This window comes from Monodelphis domestica, chromosome 8, assembly GCF_027887165.1.
Source record: "Monodelphis domestica isolate mMonDom1 chromosome 8, mMonDom1.pri, whole genome shotgun sequence".
NCBI classification, from domain to species: Eukaryota; Metazoa; Chordata; class Mammalia; order Didelphimorphia; family Didelphidae; genus Monodelphis; species Monodelphis domestica.
In genome coordinates, this window is record NC_077234.1 from 135159835 (window position 1) to 135183395 (window position 23561).

The 23561-nt window shown below is 32.2% G+C and overlaps 1 protein-coding gene across 19 annotated transcripts in view; it reads right to left on the reverse strand.

Annotated features, from left to right (window-relative positions):
- Positions 1-341: 341 nt before the first annotated feature.
- The window catches only part of RBM26 (RNA binding motif protein 26), a 113988-nt gene continuing 90768 nt past the window's right edge, over positions 342-23561 (reverse strand). For 10 of the 19 annotated variants that reach the window (XM_007501489.3, XM_056807215.1, XM_007501491.3 and 7 more), the window contains 3 exons: positions 22644-22730; positions 11918-12031; positions 7602-10323 (listed from right to left, as the gene is read on the reverse strand). In XM_007501489.3, coding sequence (XP_007501551.1) covers positions 10234-10323; positions 11918-12031; positions 22644-22730 — 291 coding nt within the window. In that variant the 3' untranslated portion in view covers positions 7602-10233. Of the gene's footprint in view, positions 3296-7109; positions 7149-7601; positions 10324-11917; positions 12032-22643; positions 22731-23561 lie in introns of those variants that run through there. The other 9 variants (XM_056807218.1, XM_056807216.1, XM_007501492.3 and 6 more) reach the window with 7 other exon arrangements.

Below are 23561 nucleotides of genomic sequence, written 5' to 3' on the forward strand. Positions count from 1 at the left end.
GAAGTCTGAAAAAAAAAGTAGATGATGTCTATGTATATTTGGAAAATACTACTTAAGAGGGAATTATATGATGTTTTCAGTCATTAAAAAATAAAGTAGGGCGCATGAATATACATCACTGGAAAAAGAGAAAGGGCTAGAAGAAATGGTGGCTCATTTCTCACATTGACAGATAAAAGTAACTCAAATAAGAAAAATAATATACAAAGGTCCAGAGAGATGTAGAGTTGTCTGTACCACATCAGGACCTTTTTTTTTTAATCTTTCCTTTTTTCCTAGTCATTTGATGTTGCTAAAAAATAGACACCATATGACAGCAGAGGGAAGACTTCACTAAAGAATTGTTTTCAGAAAAATTTTATTTTAAAAGTTCTCAAAATATAAAAATAACAAACATGAATATTTAACAAGCAAAACAAATTCAGCTATAAATAACAAAAAACAGTGACATAACTGAACAAACATGTAATACTATCTTTTAAGCAAATAAGATTAATATTCTAGTTCAAGTTATCATTTTTTAACACAACCCTTCCTCCCTTCCCCCAGCCCCCAACCAAAAAAAAGAGAAAGAAAAAAAAAAAGAAAAAAAAGCTGGTACAGCTTAACCAATTACTTTTGCTCCTCTCAAAAGCAGGGAATATTTTCCCATGCTAGAGTACCTTCTTGAAATAAGACATTCGTGAATACAGAATTCATCAATCCACAGAATCTGAGTTGAGACTTTTAATTTTAAAAAATCAGGAAAAAATGTCTGTGTAAAATATTTTAACATACCACACAGTTTAGGATTGTAAATATCATTAAGTTTAACATTCATGTTTTACTGATCGCTAAAAAATTATTTGTGAAAACATTCTTTGCAAAGGTTTGGATTGAGAATTCTTTAAAAAACATAACATACAAATGAATTTCTTATACCCCTCTGGTTCATCACAGTTTTAAAAAAATATCTACTCAGGAACTACCATTGTATGAACTAATAAATGCATAGAATGTAATGTTACATAATAGTTTAAGGGAAAAAATAAACATTATTACTAATTTGCTGGTAGGAGGTTCAGCCAAAGAGCTATTTTTCTATTTGGAATCAGATCAGATTTAACACCTCTTACCTCTTGGAAAATTTAACACTAATAACAAACTTAAGAAATTTCCTGTCATTTTTTGCATTATTACCTTTTGTACCTTTATTGGGTGTTCAGAAAGCTGAACACTACACAAACTTACAAACTGAGTAGCTACATAAAATGTTGTTTTTATAGGATATTTCTTCTAAGAGCATGCTGAAGTCAATGAGTGATGGAATTTGAATCAAAAGAAAATATTGGAAGGTGGTATGTAGCACCAACAAAATTTGTTCTGATGTTTCTGTGGAAATCTCAGATATGAACTAATAATTATTTTTCAAACAAGATAGAAGTTATTAATTCAGATCAAGATACCTGCAGTTTGTAAAAACTGTATATATTTTTATTTTGTGAGTCCAAAATGTTTTGAAACCCACTACATAAAAATGTAAACAGAAATACATGCAACATGGCTATAGAAACTAAAAGTGTAAAATAATGCATTAAAAATTTTAAGACAAAAAAACTTATGACTCAGTCATGTGGAGATAAATTACTTCAATCGACTAAATAAAAATGATTTTGTGCAGTTATCTACAGTTTTATGAGAATCCTGTTGAAATATATTGATTAAAGCAAACCCTCGTCCTTTGATAATATTGTTACTTTTCAATAATTAGATACAGCTAAAACTAGTAACAAAAAACACTGATCATACAGAAAATGCCCAGCTCAAAAGTCAAAACGGAACGGCAAGCAAACAATCAGAAATATCTGGTTCCTTGTTGTGTCCAAATTTTTATTTAGAATAAAACCCCTAAATCACCAGCTATCTTGCCTAAACTGCATTAGTACTTTGAGTTATGGACTATCTGCTGATTCACAAATGTAGGCTAAGTCAATGGCTATAATTAAAATTCACTTGATGGCCATCTAAAATAGGCACTTTATTTAGTCTCTTAACCTAAGTATATCACATTTTCCACTATTGCAAATCAGTATTAATAACTTGCCCATAATATGACAAATATTTTCAAAATAAGACCTGCCCATAATATGACAAATATTTTCAAAATTCTTATTTTTTACATTTATGCATCTTTTTTTATTAGTTAGGCAATAATAAGACAAAAAAAACCTGAGAGTTTTCCTAGCAGTCTTTGTGTAGCAAGTGAATTAGGTAACAGCATGGTAAAAGGAATTGGAAAGTCATTTAGAGTTCTTCTCTCTGACATCCTGATATGTGCAGTTTCAACCTTAAACAAGCTTATAGAGAAATACTTATCCAGGGAACACTATTTTAAATATTCTACTTTTAAAACATTCTGGGGTTTTAAATGAAATTTTATATAAGAATACTGTGTTATTTTAATCTAGCAAAAAACTCAATACTGAAACTATGCAAAATATACACTTCTAGAAACAGAAATGGCATATAATCTTTTAAAAACAATAAGTTGACTTCAGTGTCTGTTAGGATTCAGTCTTTAATGAAAAACCCCTCAAAATATGTGGATGTTAATCTGACCCTTCAAAATATTTATGAGTTTCTAGGTTATATGTCCCTGGAAATGACAGTGAAGTTACTCTCTATTCTGAAAGATTAATAACTCAGAAACATTCTCCAGGTAAGCCATTTTGGCATTTTTGGGAAATTCTGTCAAGTTCTTAAATCTTAATAACCTATAGTCATTATCCTAACTGCAGAAACAGATCCTATTGAGAAAACTCAAAAAATCCAAACCAACCCCATACCTACTATCACTTTAAGTTTTTTTTATTTTCATATTCCTAATTGCTCAGAAAAAAAAAAGAATGACTGTGCAGTCAGACTTCATTAAAAAAAGCTCCTTCCAACTTGACTGACGTTTAACATATCTGATTAGGAAACAAAGTTAATAGTTTTTCCCTTATGTGTTTGCAGTAAAAGCAAACGGGTTTTAAAAGGGAGAACATAAGTACCCAGAACGTTGAAGTTGTTTAATCAAAGATGTTAACCAATGACAAAACTCATTCAGACATGGGATGGTTAAAAAATAGTTGTGACCTTTCATACTACCAATGAACAGATGCCAACTTGTCAAAAGCAAACATTAATTCAAGTTAACAGGAGACAAGCATACAATGGATATCACATCATATTATAATGGTCTTCTTCCAGACAGGAACAAATCTTGCCAATGTAGCCTCTAAGCTAAAGTTCGGCCAATGTTCATAGAACTCTGCTGGAGAAAGAGAAAACAATTATTTAAACCAGAAACAGAGAATAGTTAAAAACTCTTTATATATAAATTTATGTAAAAATAACTGCAAAAGCCCAACCAAAACTGTAATGCAAACTAAACAAAAGTTAGGATAAAGAGAACTAAACGGGGCAAAAGTGGTTTTAAAACAGTGCATCATACTGCAGAAGACAAATTGAAAGACAAAAAAGCAGTACGGAAATATACTAAAATTCAAATTTTAAAAATATTTAGCAGATATAATAGGTAAAAAACACAGAAGATTAGTTAGACCTAACTTAAAAAATATAATAAAATTAACATTCTAACCAACAAAATGCGTAGCAAGCAAAACAAAATGCAAAAAATCCTTAAAAATACATTTAATACAAATTTCCTACCTATTGTACAAATAAATCACAACTACATCTTTGACAATTAAACATTCAAGCTCTGCTTGAACAGCTTTATGAGATACTTCACCCCATTCTTAGAGAGCTCAAATTCAGTTTTTCATATAAGCCAGTCTGCCTTTCCCCTAACTTCTACCAATTGGTCTAGGTTTTGTCCACTGGAGGAATTGATTACATGTTAGACCCTATACCACATAACTTCTTCAAATATTTGAAGACTATAATCTAAATATATCTAATTTCTTTTCTCCAGATAAATATCATACCCTCAAGCTTAATGAAGTAACCCCCTTGATAATAGTACTAATAACTCATTTATTTAGCACTTTAAGGTTTACAAAGCCCTGATTTGGGACAGAAATCTCCTTTTGATCTTGGTCACCCTCCTCTGTAAACATTCTTGTTCATCAAAAACCCTCTTTAAAATGAAGTGGTCAGAACTATACAGTAATCTAAATGTAGGATCACCAATGCTGAAGTACAGTAACAGTTTACCTCACTCATTCCAGATCCTACTTCCAATATAGCTTAAGACCAGTTACATTAAACCCATGCAAATTGCACATGAAGTCAACTAAAGCCCCCAAGCTTCTTTGACTTGGATTACTTTCTAGCCATCTCTTCCCATTCCATGCCTAAGTGTGAGATCCTGCATTAATCCTTATTCAGTTTCAAAATCCAGTCCATTCTTATAACCTGAATTCTTTTTGAAGACTGATAAGTTTTCTCCATCTCCATTCAAATTAGAGGAAAGTTCTCAAAGTTGATTTCAAAATCTTTGCATGCATTATTACTAATAATATATATTATTAACATAATTAATAATAAAAGTGAGACTGGTTTTCATGATAAGCTGCTCAACAAAATCACCCTCATTATTTCATAAACATATTATATAAAATGAAAACCTGTCTTGGAAAGGTAAAGTAGGAGAGTCAGAAAAACAAAAAAACAAAAAACATTGTGTGTATATATAATTAGCAAGATTTAGGAAAATATAAATGTATTGAGAAAGAAAAATGAATTAGAATGGGAAATAATTATCTAAAAGAAAAAAGATACAATAGAGTTGAGGGGCAAATCAAAAGTAAGCATAGAAAGAAAATCAATGAATTGCAGGTTATTTATCAAAATAGTAACTAAAATTTACATTTGTTTTATAAGGATTTTTTATAAATTAGGGAACTTAGTCATGTTGAATAATAATTTCTATTATGGTACTTTCAAGTAGATGTCTGTTATGTCAATATTCTGTAGAAAATGAGATTTTCTGAAGGTCTTTGTTCATATTCCCAAAATATTATATATAAGTAAATTCATGATTATGGGGATAATGGTTGGTTCAATAAGCTTCTGTAGCATTATGAGGGGTGAGACATGAAGAACAGGTAGGAGCTGAGGGAAGGTCTTAGATGGTTGAATTCATGTAAATCAAGTGTAAACAACTGTCTTATTGTCAATGTAAGATTACTAAATCTTAAGCAGGAGAAGGAACAATGAATTAACTAGTAGTTAGTCAAAATTCAATTTTTTAAAAATCAACTCTTCTTTATTCAACATTTCAGATAAGCTTTTGGTGATAAGAGGAGGGATAAGATTCTTCTAATATGCTAAGGAACATTATGATAATATATAAGTCATTACTACTATTAAAAAACTGAAAAGAATACCTTATCTGAATTTTTTATAATAGGAAAATTTCATTTTAACAAGATATCATACAGCTCTTAATATGATGATCACCTAGGAACTGGGAATGTTTTCCTAATAATATTAATAGCAATCTTTCACTCTCAGATATTATATTAGATATATAATTAACTAAACTATTTTCTAGATGTGGAAGGTAACAAATACTTAAACAAGAGGTAACAACACGGCAATAGTAAAAGCAAAGACCTTAAAAACAGGCAGCCTAAAGTTCAAGGACCAGCTTTCAGGTTAAATCAGTGACTGTGGTTGTCATTTAAATCAAATACCTGTTTGCTTATGTGTAAAGGGAAAATACTATTAGAGCATACCTCAAAGTTGCTGGGAAAGTAGCAATTTGCAAACATAAACCACAAGGGAACTATTATTATTATTACTTTTTAAAAGTGAGTTATTGCTATTATTGTTTTAAGGAAACAATTGTCAAAATGGAAAAGTATTAAAAAATGTTAACTAATTAATTAACATGTGGTAATCCAAGTTAACCTTCTGAATATATTTTCCAGTAAAATGGTCAGATTCTTTGCAATAACCTCAAAATATAATTTCTTTTACATTTCTATCCTCATCTCTAATATTCACAAACTCAAAGAAGCAAACCTTACTGTTACAGTAGGAAACACTGGCTTTTGTATCAGGACTTGAAAGTCCTGGGATCCAAAGCTGGCTTCAATCCCTATAAACCCTATGATCACTGGCAAATCACCCTATCAGTTTCATTTTTATCATCTTTAAAATGCTCATAACACTCCAGCTACCTACCTCACAGGGAGTGGGATAATAGGATTAAATTAATGTATATAAAGCATACTTAAACTATAATGGCACTATACAAGTGAGGATCTTATAATTACACTAAGGGCAATGGGGAAGTATGTGCAGTGTAAGCATGCTGCTAAACACAGGGAAGAAAAACTTTCAATGAACTTGAGTAAAGGATGTCATCAAGGAAATGTACAAGCAAAAGAGATGGTCAAGTAGTCATGTGCCAGATTAAGGCATCATTCAGCAGTGCTCTACAGATTACCTCACTACATCAGGGAACGTGCATAAGACTAGCACATTACATTATGTATGGAGAATTCATGAAAGAACATCAATAAGAGTTTCATAGGGCAGCTGGGCGTAGTTGAGCTACCATCTGTATCTGTGGAGGGTACACCCACATTGGTCCAACCACATATAGCAGGGCATATACTACAGCATAATACAAAGAATTTGGTGGAAACTCTGTAGCATCAATTATTGTATCATTATATATGATACAGGAAAATACCTGGGGGGAGGGGGGTCGCGCTACATAGCCTGAAGAATGTTCATTGTACTTGTAAAACACATTGATAACACTGCATGTCTATGTTGTAACAAAGTGGAACTATAATGTGAGGAATAATAGTGGGTCGATATAGCCTGCTCTGGATTCCGTAGGTGTACTAAATTTTTACAGACATCTCAAATAATGATACTCAAATACTACCTATTATACAGTTGAAGTATAAACCTTAAATCGATATATAAATGTGAAAATTCTTTGTAAAAGTATGTCAAGAAATATGTTAAGTTTTATGAACAAATATAAACTATTTCTTCTGAAGTCAATATGGACTCCCCCCCCCAAAAAAAGATTTCAAGATAATTCATCTTAAAAAAACTTTTCTTATTATTAATGGTCGTAAAACACATAATGATATTACCTCATGACAATTTCTAGGGCTGTTTCAATGTAGTTCTCACTAAAATTCAGGGGAGACACCAGAAAATCAGTATTTTAAATCACTATTTCTATAAATATAAAAAAATTATCACAACAGTTCTAATACTGGTATGATTTGAAAGATTCAGAAGTACCTAAAAATATTCCTAACACATTGCAACTACTTTTAGTTTTAAAAACCTTTTAAATCAATAATAAATATTGGTTTTAAGGCAGAAGATGGGGTAAGGGCTAGGCAATGGGGGCTAAGGGACTTGCCTAAGGTTCCAAAGGTAGGAAGTGTCTATAGTCATATTTGAACCCAGGACTTCCTATCTATAGGTCTGGATCTCAATCCACTGAACCACCTAGCTACCCCCACATTACAGCTACTTTAAAGGAAAATCCAGAACCTTTATGCACTTAAATGAGTACAACTATGAAATTTTAGGATATGGTTTTTGAGGGTAAGAACTGACATGTACAACACACATTCAAATAAAAATCTTTATAGCAGATCTCATTTAAATCACTATTTACAATTTAAAATACATTTATTCATATCTCATATGACTTTGGCCAACAACCCCATGACTCCTAACTAAGTTATTATGCCCAAAGAAGAGTCAAGGAAACTGAAGCTTAAATAAGTTAAATAACTTAAAACATATTCTGATTTCTTACAAGACCTTCAAACCTTACTGGTCACTGAGCTCAAAGCAAAAGTATACAAAGCATTCATAAATTTTTAAGTTATTACATGATTTTAGACCAGAAAAACTAGTATTTTCACAGTAGTTTATATAAACTGAGTGAGTTATATAAAATAAATACAAAAATCACTATCTAAAAATTCTAAAATTAATAAAGCCAAAAATTATTAGGGATAATTAACTGGCTTTTAAAGCTAAAAGATTTTTGCTGTAGTACCTGTTTGGTGCAAAGAGAAGGAACTTGTGCCTCTGTCAATTTGGCATCTTTCATGACTACTAAAATTAAAAAAAAAAAGAAAGAAAAAGAAAGAAAAAAGAACACACTTACCTAATGAACCAGAATAGCACAAGCACAGACCAAATAACAATTTCATGTATAAGTATACCACAGATCTAAATATAGTAAATATATATATATATATGAAAGTTTGGGGAGAAATATTAAACATCTAAATCTAAAGTTAGCATGCCAAATTTGAAGTCAAAATGTTCAAATATATAGTACCATTAACCGAATTATATAATATATTTGTATGTGTATATATACACACATACATACATACACTCACTTCTATTACAGTGTACAAATGGGATGGATGGTAGGAAAAGAGAAGAGTAAGTCAGGAAAAGGTGGCAGAGGGAAAAAAAAGGAACTAGCATATAATTCTAAAACTGCTTAAGTTTCCTAAGGAATTATACATTAAAAAGTGGAGATTTTAAATAGTCTGGTTATTGCTTTCACCAATGCCAATCACAATACCTCTATAATTTATTATAAGATTAACATGAGCTGGTTGTAGCTGAAAAAATATTTGGGGCTTGGTAGCCAACCTTCTGGATTATGAACCTCTCTGAGTTTAGCTATGCTGGTCATAGAATGCAAGAGAGGTTTTGAGAACCTAGGGTGACCTTCCATTGTATTATAATTCAATGGAAGCAAAATCTATAGAATGAAAATTCTTAGTAGGTATCTCTGGACCTCAGGACATCTCTTCCCTTTCTTATAATCTTTTTTAATGAATAAGGTTTTTGAGAACTAACCTTCTAAAATGGCAAGAACCAAAAAACATTCTGAGCTTGAAAGAATCTCAGTTTAAGAGGAAGAGGAAATACTTAAATCACTAAAAGGAAATAAATATAATTAGATTTTTCTCCTTTCAGTTTCCAAATGACATGTTTCTATAACCTGTGTTTACTATATAAATTTTGATAATTGGACTATGTCTCCACAAAGAATGTTCTGAAGTAAAGATTTTATGAAAGCCAAAGATATTTATAAAGGTACAACAAATGTACACTATAAAAATTTTGAGGCTGGTGTACTTACCAAACAATGTTTTCCTAAGTACTAATTTATAGTACATTTCTTTATTCATTTATCTTCACATGGTCAAGTTTTCTTTCATATATCCAAATAGTAATCTGATGGTTTTCTTATTCATCAAATATTAGGTCTACTTGAAGTGTGGTTCCAAACTAATCAGCCTGTTTTTGTTTTTTAATTTTGACATCTGTTGAAAATTTAAAGGATCAAACCAAACCGAAGTGCTATATATTTTAGGCATCAGATTATACATTATTGTAAAGGTACCATTAAACTATTGTTATGAATAAATTAGTGATTATAGCTCCTTTTGTGAATACTGGGGGAAGGGGTGGTTCACCATTTGGAATGGTCTTTTTTATTTTAGTTTTTTTCTTTTCTTTTCTTTCTTTCTTTCTTTTTTTTTTAAATTAGGGAACATTGCCTTAGCTTTTTTTGGTTATTGCTTTTTTCTTTTTCTTTTTTTTTTAAAGAGACCATTCCACTTTATTTTTTCAAACATCTCAAAGTCATAAGGATTTATATGCAAAGCAGTCATACACCGTTATCATTAAAACCCATTTGTAAAATACATACACAAGTTAAACAAAAGGCTAGTACATAGTAAAGCCTAAGCATAATACTATGCAATATTATGAATACATAACTTGGAGACTTTAGTACTATGTTATCTATTCATTTTTGGAAACATTCATTTAAGATTTTAATGCAAATCCATTTGATACTTTGGAATAAAACAAAAATCTTCTAAGTTATAACAAGTATTGGTCATATATTTTTCAGACCTATTCATTAAATTACAAAGAACCCAAAGAATTCTGTAACGCTCAGTAGAAGTATGTAATAAAAACATTGCATATGTTTCTAGTGTGATGTCTTTAGCAATTGTTTACTGAAATAAAACTCAAACAGAAATCTTTCAAAATACAGGATCAGAAGGTAGTTTCTTCTCTTTAGTCTATTTTTTTGAAATCCATCTTCATCACATTTTACCAAAAATTGTTTTTACAAATATGTAAAAGTACATTAGGTAATACTAATGAAACACAGGTAGAGTCCTAGCATTTGCAGATCAATGATGAGTCAAATCATCTTCTCCATGAACGAGATTCATTGTCCTCTTCCTCTTCATCATCATCTTGAAGCAATGAGTCATCCACCAAAGACTCTTCCTGAAACTTTAGGTTAAAATGTATTTAGGAACTTACCAAAACAAAGAGTGGGAAACTTTTATATATAGATACTTCTCAAAGAGTTGAATACAAAATGTATCTCATCTGACAGAAATTTCAAGCAACAACCTTGGCCCATCAAACTAAAAACAATGGAAAAACGAGAACCCATAACCTGGTATATTGCTATGTAGATAAAGAGCAATAAATATAAAATCAAATCTGCATCATGCTAATACCCTACCTTTAATACCCTTCTCCTCTCTGTTCTTGCCATCTTAAGTTTGCCCATTATGCTCTAGTTTCTAATCATACAAGTAATCACCTCTAGTACTTGTACACAATTACTGCTAATGCATTTACATCCATTACATATACTTCCTGTGCCCTCATTTCTCCATTAGTGGAGAGAAACTTCTCAGTCTTTTTCAATTAATCCCTTTATTATTCACAACCCAAAAAGCAATTAAGATTGTAGAGGTTATTCTATATCTAAAGTTCAATTCTTATGGCAGGAAAGAGGTACAGATACTTTGATATCATGGGAAATGCACTGGGACTTATAATCCAAGATCTAGACAGGAATCCTGGCCCAGTAATCCTGATTACTTATTACTAGCCCTACAGCATTAGGCAAGTCACTGACCATCCAACACTTCGTTCCTTTATATGGTAAAATAGGAGTAATAATCCTTGCCTCCTTACCTCATACAATTGTTGTGAAGGGAGTACTTAGAAAACCTTAAAGTGCTATATAAATGTGTAATTGTTAATACTATTATAAAATAATGCCAAATCTCATATTTGGTTTCAAAAAGCATTTCTGTAGTTTGATTTGAATAAGGACTTGTCTGATCATCTGGTCATTCACATGCCCAAAAAAAAAAAAAGATATCAAAACTATACTAAACAAAGATCTGAATTGGACAAAAATGAGAAACTATTAAGTTTCCCCAACAGGCTTCCCTTCCCATGCTTATTTTTTCCTCACAAAACATGCTGAAAAAGAGAACCATCTTAAACTGATATAAAGCAGCAGACTAAGCAGAACTGTCCTACCTTGGGCTTTTTGGCTTCAAAACAATGTTAACTTTATGAAAGGTAAGGACAAATAAAGGGAAATCTGAGATGTCACAGGAATTAGTTATAGAATACCCTGGCTAGGAACAGCAAAGAGAAGTGAAAGAAATCCTGATCTTCCTGTCAAGAGATGGGGAATTGAATCCTGCTCTGGGGCTTACAAGCTATGTGTGCCTGAGCAAGTGATATCACCTCTCTGGGTCTTAGTTTTCTCATCTTCTAAATGGGCATAATAGTATTTATTTTCTCTAATAATAGGGTAGTAGTCAGAATAGGGTAGTAGTCAGGAAGCACTTCATAAATCATCAAGCATTTACCACCACAAGAACCAAGTGTATTCATCTAATGGTTATTTGCCCCCTGGAAAATAGACTAGACACATGATTTTTAGCTGGTTATTTTCATGTATCATTACTATTACTGCTTAGGTCCATCACATGGCTCAGGATTAAGTTCTAAAGCTGACAGTCTACACACTCCCTAGACCCCTCCCACCCACACAATGACAAAAATGACCTACTTCCTCCTCATCAGGTTCAACTTCTTCTGCTTCAACAGCTGACATGTTTATTACAGGCTTATTCCAGGCCAGTTTAAGATCTTGCCCTTTGAAACGAGATCCATGAATTGCAGCCTAAAAAGAGTAAAAATGTTAGTTTAATACTTTTGAGAAAGCTTAATTCCTCTGAGAATTACAATACTTAGAATAAATGCTACTAAATTGCAAGGTCAGTACTTTGTTTAGTTTTCCTGAATCTTTTAGGTAGCTTCACCCCTCTGGGCCTAAGGGTTACTACCAAGACTTTTTTTTTTTAACAATCAAGCATTTAATAAGTACCATGGATATGAAGTCAAAAATGAAGAATTCCTGTATTCAAGGAGCTTACATTCTTTCAGGGAAGACAATATATACAGACATAAATATCCACACACGATCATTCAGGGAGCTAGTAAAGGTCTCACATAGGAAGTGATGCTTGGAAGAAAACAGGGAAAATCTAGGATGCAAAGATGAAGAGGGAGGGAAACGGCCCAAAAGCATAGAAACAAAGAATGGAATGTCTTGTAGGAAGAACACCATAATGGCCAAGGGCAACATGGCTGAATCACAGTAATAATTGGCCTTATATGGTAAGGTGGAGGCAGGCTGTAAAGGGCTTTATATCTAAAACAGAAGAGTTTGTATATGTACTTAAAAGTCACTGGGAGTTTACTAAAGCAAGGGAATACCATGGTCAGATCTAAACTTTGGGAATATTAACCTAGATACACATGTAGGGTAGACTGGAGAAGAGACAGACTTGAGGCAAGACGACCTATTAAATGAGATTATTTCAATATGCAACTAAGAGATAATAAAAGCCTGATTTAAAGTACAGTCTGAGTGAAGAGAAAAGGATAGATATAAGAGACACTAAAAAGGTAGAGTAAGCAAGGACTACACAAATGACTGGATATGAGGGACAGTAAAAAGCTGAGGATGACTGAGGTGTGAACCATAGTGAATAGACAGATGGTATTGCTCTTGATAATAATAGAAGAGTCTAGAAAAGGAGTAGATTTGGGGGAAAAATAATGAAATTCTGTTTTGGACAAACATAGTTTGAGATCCTTATAGGATATCCAATCAAAATGTCCAAGAAGCAGCTGCTGATGTTAGATTAAAACCTGGACAAGGTTAAAAATGGACACTGACTAGATGATTGGTAAGCAAGTAGTTAGATAAATAGTATTGGTACTTTATGCATGACACAAATAGAAACTTATCAGACCACATGGAGATAAAGTGAACTTAATTTTCAGAGTATCAATTCATAAGTTAAAATAAAGGGTCACATCTGACATCAAACATTAAACAGGACTCCACTAGCACAATATTCTTGGCACAATACTGTTTCTTTAAAAAAAAGAATCCTCAAATTCCAAAATATAAAATGCTTCAGTGTTGAAAAAAATTAAACTTCGCTGTTATAACCTGTTCTGAAAAATGTTCTATTTTCTGTAAAGTCTTTGTAATTGAAAATGTAAAAATTTTAACTTATGGGATATTCATGTCTAAGTACCAGCTACATTAAGTAGCTGCTTTGGAAATAGTATGTTCAAATTAAAGTAACATGAACTAGCATAAATCAGTGTTAGCAACATATCGAAATAACCATCATAGTCACAAAAGATTTATAGTACAATCTCAAACTATAGCATAATGTGAAATGTAGAAACAATTACATGTTCAATGACATCTGCACATGAGTTGTGTGATATTAAAGTCCCCAGGTATAAATTTTAAATCTGTACATATAAATTTATGATTAATGTAAAAGATTCCATGACTATTAAAATGCAGCTCTGGAGGTTTTAGTCCAGGGTCTCACCACAATGTCACACAACTGGAATTTTTAAGATGTATTTATACATGACATTTAGGTCAGGAACAACTTGTATTCTTTTAAAGAAATGATTACTATATGAAAATGCAACATTTTATAATAAAGGATCTTACCTTATTTGGGGGAAATAAAACATAATCTTTAATAAAACAAGCCTCCTCCCCCTTCATTGGAAAAGCTAAAAGGGTTACTGAAACTTTCAACAAAATACTCAACTATACTTGTTCATACTTTTTCACTAACATTTACAAACTCACATTATTTAATAAAAACTTTGCCTGGCTCTTTCCTCATAATATCTTTGTAACACAAGTATTAAAAAGCCCATTTTATGAATTAAGAAATCCAGGCTCAGAATTTATGTTAATTTACCCAATCATACAGTGAACCAGTCTTGTTAAGAGGGATTCAGATCTCATCCTGACTCCAAGTATATAGTTCTCATTCCAACAAACCACACTACCTTTCACTTATAAAAGCATAGCCAAAGATCTTCTTAAATTCAAAATTATATTATGCTTACTTTCCTATCAGTGTCATGATTTGAATTTTGAAATATGGAAAAGTAATGTTGAATTGGGATTTTTTTTTGAGAAATCATTTTCTCTTTAAACATCCCTTCCTGAAAAAGTTTGATTTTAAAGTCCAAACAGTCTCTCCCTTAGGCTATAAAATTGGGATGTATATACCATTCTTTTACCTAGATCTTCTATAAGCAGAGTGAAGTCATGCTCCTTGTTTATCTATAAATAAGAACTGAAATTAAAATCAGTGAGCTAGGCAATGGACTGCAATGACTACCACATGATGGAGAGGAAGAGGGCCTTTGGCAACCCACTTCTTTCTGTGATTGAGGTTTAAGTCCATTTCCTTTGTGACTCATCTCCAATCAGAGATGTCCTGGGGAAGAACTGCATGATGACATCAGAGGGGATATATATTAGCTTACATGACAGGAAGTCAGGCTTTTTTTTTTTTTGCTTGCCCAGCTTACCACATACTTGCTTGCTCATTTGCCCCTAACCTTCTGGCCATGCTACCTCTCTCTTTGTCCTATCTGCTTAATTGCTCACCTGCTCACACTTAAGTCTCTGCTCTTTCTGGCCTAGCCTAGTTGCCTGGCTGCTCACACTCAGGTCTCCTTTTTTTTGGGTCCAGCTCGAGTTTTTGGAATCTGTTTGGACTGTGGAGAAAGTCTGCTGGCTAGTTAGAAATCTTAAGTAGTCATTAATAAATGAATATTTTGAAATATAAAAATACAGTCTCCAGAGAATTTTATTCACTACAAAAGCAAATATATGCCCAAAACTTATGAAATAAACTTCTAAATAAGCTTCTGTGAAAGTCTTCATTAAGCATGACTTTGATCCAAAATTTAATATTGGTGAATACTATTTACATACATTAAGGTAGTATATCATTCAACAAAAAATGTATGCCACAAAGCATTATACACAAAAATTTTATTTTTCTACACTATCATTTGGAAAGTTCTGAAAACCAACACTTCTCATATTCTCCCATAGAAATCTAATTTCCAAGATACTGCAACTGAAGTTCAATGAAGATATCAACATTTCAATAAACACTTGATTAAAAAAAACACAAGTTAGGCTTCTGATAATTCTTAATAACATTAATCAAGAGTGAAAAATAAATATCTCCTCAAAAGTTAACACATAGAAAAGCAGACGGCTTTTAAAATTCATGAGAAATTAAACATTAATTTAAAATGAAGCTTAAATAAGAAATATAATTAACTAGCAAATTACCCCCCCCAAAACAAAAGGTAGGCTGAAGCAGTGGTAGAAACGTAAATTATTAGTTTGTTCCTAGATCATATAGCAAAATTAATCTAGGTTAGTTAATTTTGTTTTATCACATACAAATTACAATTTTTACAGGCTAATAGCAACAAAACAGAAAATGGTAAATTAAGAAGTTCGTGGGACATGGCAAAGAAGAAGCATTGGAGAAAGAGAATGAACTAGTCTCAGGAGTTAAATTACTTCATCAGTCCTATAACTATTTCATTTCAAAGACAAATTACAACTTCTATGAGCCTCCATTTCCTTATCTACAATGGTGATGGAAATCGAACTCAAATATTGTTCCCTGTCCATGGCTCTTAATGTTTTCATCTTGTTCCCTTTAAGCACAAATCCTAATGCTTTTGTTCTGAGCTTTATTTTCTACCACTACCTAAGTAAGGCTTCTGGAGGTGAATTCAAATAATCTGGTTGAAGTTTCTTTACTCTACTCATGGACAAAAATACTCCAAAGATGCATTTTAAAATTCTATCTAATTTAATTCCTTAAACCTTTGGACCAATCAGGATCCACCAAAATGCCAGGTGACAAACATTTAATTTTAAGATAATATATGCGCAACAAATTTTTGACACATTTAACATCAAATCTCTTATTTGTATGTCATTTTTCAAGAGTGTTGACCATAAAGGGGGAAAAAAACACTCTTTGACCAACCATAAGGAGGTACGAAGTCCATATACTAAACTTTATCCCCAAAACAATGTCCTTCAAATACTAACATATTCTACTGATTCTTACTACTTTTTTTCCCTTCAAACCCTTACCTTCTGTCTTAGAATCAGTTCTACGTATTAGTTCCAAGTTAGAAGGATGGTTAAGGGCTAGGCATGGAGGTTAAATGACTTTCCTAGGTTCACACAGCTAGGAAGTGTCTGAGGCCAGTTTTGAACCTAGGACCTCCCCACCTCTGTATGTGGACCTCAATCCACTGAGCTACCCAGCTGCACCCCCCCCCCCTTACTTTACATTCTAAAGGCTTTATTTCCATTTTACCAGCCTAGAAGCTGATTCGGAATACAGCATATTAGAATTCAAACTCTACTTTCAAATGTAGTTTTAAAAAGACTTAACCTCAGATCTCCTGGCTCCAAAGTCAGGTTTATCCACTATGCTATTTTGTTTCATGCTTATTATATAATAATAAGTTAAATTAAAAGAATACCTTCTCTACTTTGTCCTTTTTTATATTTTACCTCCATTTTGTCACCTTTTCTCTACAGGGAATATTTAATAGAACAGCTGTAGGGTTGTTGCTCACCTAGGCAGGAAATAGTTAATAAATTCTCTGGCTGTTGGCTTACTGATTTATGGGCTCACATCAGCCTGTAGTAAGTTAGAATCAAGTCTCCACTCAACCTCAAAGATTGGAATTCTTAGTCCCATCTTTAGCAATTACTGTAGTTGCTTTCTTCAGAAAGGAAGTGACATTGATCTTGTCCTTCTGACCCATCTCCTGAAATCTGTACCTGTACTTGCTAGATCAGGGTATAAATCCTATAAATCTTCTTAAACTTTTGCCCACAGCCCTGCCTTTTAGGGATATCTTGCCTGTGGCTTAAAAGACAAGTGTCAAAATATATTCCATAGTTCTTACTTTCATCCTCCCTATGACTAGAACTGGTTCTTACAGGGAAGAGTCTTCTTAATGTGATTGGCCTGGAATCTTTTCTTTGTTTCCACTCTTGCAAGTTTTTCTGAAATTTTATTCATCATTTCCTTTACAATCAAAGAGCACAAACTTATTCCAGAAACTCTAACCTGTTCTCTTCCTTCACCTGCCACTGGGTTTTTTCAGTGTTCCAGGGAACAGAAACACCAGCCTTCTCCTATGGGAAACAACCTCCACGGATCCATTGGCAACTGGAAAACCCCAATTGACTCAGGTTATCCAGAATTCCAACAGGCACCCTTCCCAAGATTCTGTCTGGCCTTAAAGAAACCTTATCCACTATTCTTTACTCTGTCCTTAGATACTAAGATCCCAAATACTCCAAATGGTCATTAGCCCAATGGCATTAAGGAGGACTGGGAAAAGTTCATTACAGAAAGCAGGATTTTAGCTGAGATGTGAAGGAAGTCAAAAAAGATTAAAATCCCAAGCATAAGGGAGAGCCAGTAGAATTGGAAAGGGTTCAAGTTATAAAGGGCTTTGAAATTTCACCTACTAATATTTCTGTTTTCAATCCAGAAATACTATTTAACTGCAAAATAATAAAATAAAATCAGTCATCTAGAATTCTTGTCCTAACAGATATAACATTAAGCAGATAATATTTTACTGTTCTTTAAAATACATTATTTCTTCAATGGGGGCAAAAGTTATCAAAATTTTCATACCTAATAAAGATATCTTTAAAAAGTTTAAATGTTTTTCTTTCATGCTCCCTTCTACCTCCTTTTTTCCAAGAATCTTAAATGCAATTGTCAACTTAGAATTTAAGCAGGTAAATAGTTTTAAATTTTGCGTCAATCTGCAACCATCACTTTTATTGCAATTGCATATGTATTTTCGTTCCATGCAAATCTAGGCCCCTTTTTACTCATATTGGTCATTTCTATGCACCTGTTATATTAGTTTGGTGCATAATGAAAATTTTATAAAATTCCATAAACCTAAGAACGAAGAACAAAAATAATATTATAAGAAGTTAATAAAATATAGTACAAGAAAAAAATCCAAATTTTGTTAAAGGTATTGGTAAAATTCAATTAATATTTATACTGACTATTTATGAGGCATTTTCCTAGAGAGCAATAGGATACATTCATTCACTGTCAAGGAGCCAAAAATCTAATGTGGGGAAGAAGAATACGATAAACACAAAATAAATACAATATGGGATGTTAGAAGTTCACATGTAGGATAAAGACCATTATAAAATTTCAAGATATAGTAGTTTAATTCTGGGCTCGAAGCAAATGGAACAACTGATTTAAAAATTTTACACATTAAGGTCTGAACAAATACAGAACAGAACACTATTTAAACCTTTTGTACAATGAATACAAAACACCACACTCTAAATTTTACTTCTTAAAATGAAACTATATCATACAAATAAGAAGAACAAATGCAAGTAAAATTAGTATAGGCTTATTACCTCATCTTCCTTGATATTCTCACTATGCACTAAGGAATCACTTAAAGGTATACTTTCTCCATTCAATGCTTTCCCCAAACTATATCACCAGCTCATTCTTCTCTAGATTTAGCAATGGTAGAAACTGGCAAAAGTTAATACAAAATCAAAACTGTATTCTATTTATTATGTGACTAATAAAAGAACATTACAAGAGAAAAAGTTTTCTCTGTGAAAAATAGGAACATATAGTAGAAACAAGACAATTAAATGCTTTCAAATGTAAGATAGGAAATAACTCATGATTATTCCTAAAACTCTACTTTATAAAACAAAATATTAAAATTTGGATCAGAACAATTTTATTTTCATGATATTAAATACCAACAAGTAAAAGTGTATAGGAAAATCCATAGGCAAATAGAGAAGGGGAGGGGAGAAATAGAGGGAGAGAGGAGAGAGGAGGAGAGACAGAGACAGGTAGTTATCATCTGAAAATATTCATGATCTAATACAAACATGACTATATTACAGCTGTGGGGGAGTGTCAAAAGATAAAGATATGGCACAGTTCACATTCAGTGGTCTCTTATTTTTGATATTATCAAAATGAACTAGAAGAGACATGTACTTTTATTACTCATTTTCAATGTTTCTTAAGAAAGTTAAATCATATTCTTATAGATTTTCCTCCTTTCTATTCTATTATGATATGATATAGAGAAAACCACTCAAACTTTGGTACACTGGTCATTATTCAAAATGAAAAGCAGACAAAGAATATTTATACCTCAATTTCCCCAAATAGTCAATTTTATAATCTGATGAATAGATGGACTGACTTTATTTTCCTATTTTCTGAAAGCATGACAATGAAAAGGTGCTGAATTGTGACTGTTCCATGTTATACTGAAAAGTCCTAAGGAATATTTTTGACTTAGTTTAAAATAAAGCAAACTAAAATGGCAATGCAATGAAGACAGACTTGAGTTTTCAACAATTTGAGAAATTGACAAATATAAATATACGTCCTTTAGGGAAAAACAAAATGCGAACCAATGTCATTTAAAAAACTGTTACCTAAACTCTTTCTCTGTCTTTCTAAAATCCTTAACCTTCTATCTTAGAATCAAAACTAATTACCAGTTCCAAGACAAAAGAGCAGTAAGGGCTAGGCAACCGGGGGTTAAGTGACTTGGCCAGGGTCAGACAGCTAAGACATGTCTGAGACAACATTTGAACCCCAGACCTCCTATCTTTAGATCTAGCTCTCTATCCACTGAGGCACCTAGCTATCCCTCATTGTGACTTTCCAATAAGACATAACTAGATACATCTAAAACAGAAAACATCCAAAAACCCACAGTCATCTCAATTTTTTAAAGCCTCTGACTACCAATTTTTTGGCAAACAAAAATCTTACATAATCTAGACAAAGAAGGACCTTTTTAAAAATTATTTTTTTAAAGAAGGGTTTAAAAGCAAAATACTTTTCCAATGAGAAAAGAAAATAAGCCTGCTTCCCTCCTCCCCCACCAGTTATTTCACTTAATTTTAGACATTCTAGTAATAGCAAAAAGAGAGAGAAATCAAAGGCATAAACAGAGACCAAGAAGAAATAAACTACTCATAACTTTGCAAATTATGGTTTTCTTATAAAATTCTACAAACCCACAAAGAAAAGCATAAAAAGCCTCAGTAAAGTAGTGTAATTCAAAATAAGTTTCGCGCCCAAATTCTTATCCTATAGGTCTACAGAAGAATTTTAAGTCTGAACCAAAGGATCGAGATTACAAATGACAAGACCAAGAGGCTACCCTTGATTACTGTGGTTCTTATTTCTGATGACTAGGCTAAAATCTTGATGTGTCACCAAGTACCCTCTGATCAGGTCCTTTCCTTGGTAAGGTCTCCAGCAAAGCTCCTAGGAGCCACTATGGAAGATAGACAATAGGTCATCTCTCCAGGAGGATACAAGATAGGAAGGTCTACTGAAAAGAGGAGAAACTAAACTTTAGAAAGTTAAAGAACTATTGAAGATTACATTGATTATATTATATACAATAACACCAAGTATCTATTCTGCAATTTATCAACTTAAAGTTTTGATGCCCAAAGTACTAAAAAGTTGAGTAAGTCAGTTCAGGATATATAACTTGAAATTTTCAGGAGCAGCAACTAAACCCAGGTCTTTCTTACTTTAAGACCATATCTTTTTCTCTATATATCATCATAATGTTTCTCTAAATACAACTCTGGTGATGTGAAGCTATAATATTCCTAAACTGAATATCACTTATAAAACAAAATCATTAACAACTATTCTTCTGGTAACCTAAACCATTATTAAATACAAATGCAACCATGATGAAAAATTTTTGTTGTTGTTAGTGTGTGTCTAAATCAACAAATCAAATTAATCAAAACACCAGAAAGTGGAAGAATTAAGCCAAAGCAAGTGTCTTACCTGATTTTTTATAGGAAGCTAGCTTAAACCCTGCACTTTTTTTGGAGAGAATTTCAAAATAAAGTTGAAAGTTTCAAGACCAGAGAGAACATCCACTAATAGTTTAATCGCCTTCTTTAAAATATTATCCATTAATAGATAGGGAAAGGGAAGATAGATTGAGAACAAAGTCTCTGTCTTAAGAACTAATCAGTAATACTAAGTTTTCTGTTGGCTAAAAAGTGTGTGGTATAGTGAATAGAAAACGGCTTGGATCAGAAGACCCGAAATTCAGATAGTTGCTAGTTATGTAAACCACTAAATTTCTCTAGGCCTCATTTTCCTCTACCCATATAGAGAACCTTTAATATTTATTCCAAATCTTAAATTTAGCTCTTATGAAATCCTGCTTTGGACATTTACTGGCTGTGTGGCCTTTGGCAAATTACTTAACCACTTTTAGGCTCAAATTTTTCATAGAAATAATAGTTCTGACATCACAAATTTTTAATAAGAATTAAAATCAACACTATATAAGGCACTTTACAAACTTTAAAGTAACAAGTCAGGAATAATAATTTATTTAGGATAATAATTTTTATTGTTACTATTATGCATGTTATCCACTACCTTAAAAAAAATAAGTGTTACTGCAATTAGCAAAATAAACAGACTAATACAGGGCTACCGTCTAGGAGGGTGAATAGGTTTAAATTTTTTGAAAAACCATTTGGAAACATGCAAAAAAAAATTCATTATTCATAATTTGTACCCCAAAATCCTATTGTTAGCCATGCACCTTAGGGAGATCAAAGATGGAGAGGTCATATGTATCAAAATAGACACAGTATCATACAGTCTAGAGAATGGCTGAATGAATGATGGTATAAGTATAATGGAATTATCCTATCATAACAAATGACAAATATGAAGAATTTAGAGAAATTTAGAGAAGTTTAAGAGTTAACTGCTTTTTTTTGTCATAGACTTTACTTTGGCAATCTGGTGAGTCTATCCACTCCTTAGAATGTTTTTTAGATATACAAAATAAATATGTACGGCTATGAAGGAAATAAATTATATTGAAAAAATATCAAAAGATTTTCTAAAAACGAGTTCATGGACACTAGATTAAACACCTCTGGCTTAGACAGCACAAGCAGACAGTATAACAGTATAAATTTAAAAAATAAAACTCTTAAGGCAGTTGAATTCAGAATTCAATGCAATGACCAATCTTGGTCCAAGAAAACAGACGCCAAAATATACTTTCATCTTCTTGAGTAGAAAAGTAATAGACTGTGGGATGCATATGCTCTCAGATAAAAATGCTGTCTGTTCTTTTTGTTCAACTGTTTTTGTTACAAAGGCAGAATCTATCAGAAGGGAGAAAGATCAATGGATTACTAGGAAATTAAGGTGGTAGGAAAAAAAAAACAAGGCACCAATAATACTTTTAAAAAAACGTTTTTCAAATATTTAAAATATTGTTGGACTTACTGCTTCTGCTTCTGCTCTTGTCTTGAATGTAATTACGGCATGAAGAGAGGAGTCATCAATCTGACAATCTTCGATTTCACCATATTGCTTTAAAAAAAATTATCCACTTAAATTCTATGCAATTTTAAAAATCAAATATTATTAAAAACATTAAAATTATACTAATAAATCCATCCCACAATAAAGTAGAACAAAACAGTAATGCCATGTTAGTCTCAACAGTCTAACAAAACTTGATTTGTACAGAATTTGAATGTGGCCTATAAATAGTGCCTTTTCTCTGTGTCTATGTGTGAGACACGCACATACTCACTCACAAAGATACAACATAGGTGTATGGGAAGCATACATTGGATCAAGTATTAGACTTGGAATAAGGAAGACCCAAGTTCTAGTCGAGTCCCAGCCTTAATACACATTAGCTATAAAACCCTGGGCAAATTGCTTAAACTCTCAAGCAGCAAATACCAAAGACTACAGAATTGCAAAGCGGTTACTCAGCTGCATTGGTTGAGGGATTTTGTATAACACACTAATGAAATCACAGGTCCAAACTACATGTTTGTGAATGTAACATTTCAGTTATCAGTTTAAGGGAACAGCCTAGATTTGAACAGAAACTATATCTATTCTGCATAAATGACTTCATTTATTGTACACTGTTTTGCAGAGACAAGTACTACATTTTTCAAGCTTATTTGCAGTGCTGTTACAACAAATGCCATTACTTTTGAAAATCAGAAGGCCAGAATAATTTTTTCTCAAAAAGTTGAGTTTCAAATATTCCCATTTGAAACATTCCCACTTTGTTGTTAGTAAAAGAAACAAAATTCACAATTGAAAAAGGCACCATAATGATTTTAAGTGAGTATAAAATGATAACCCATATAAACAATCATTTATTGTCATGAAAACATT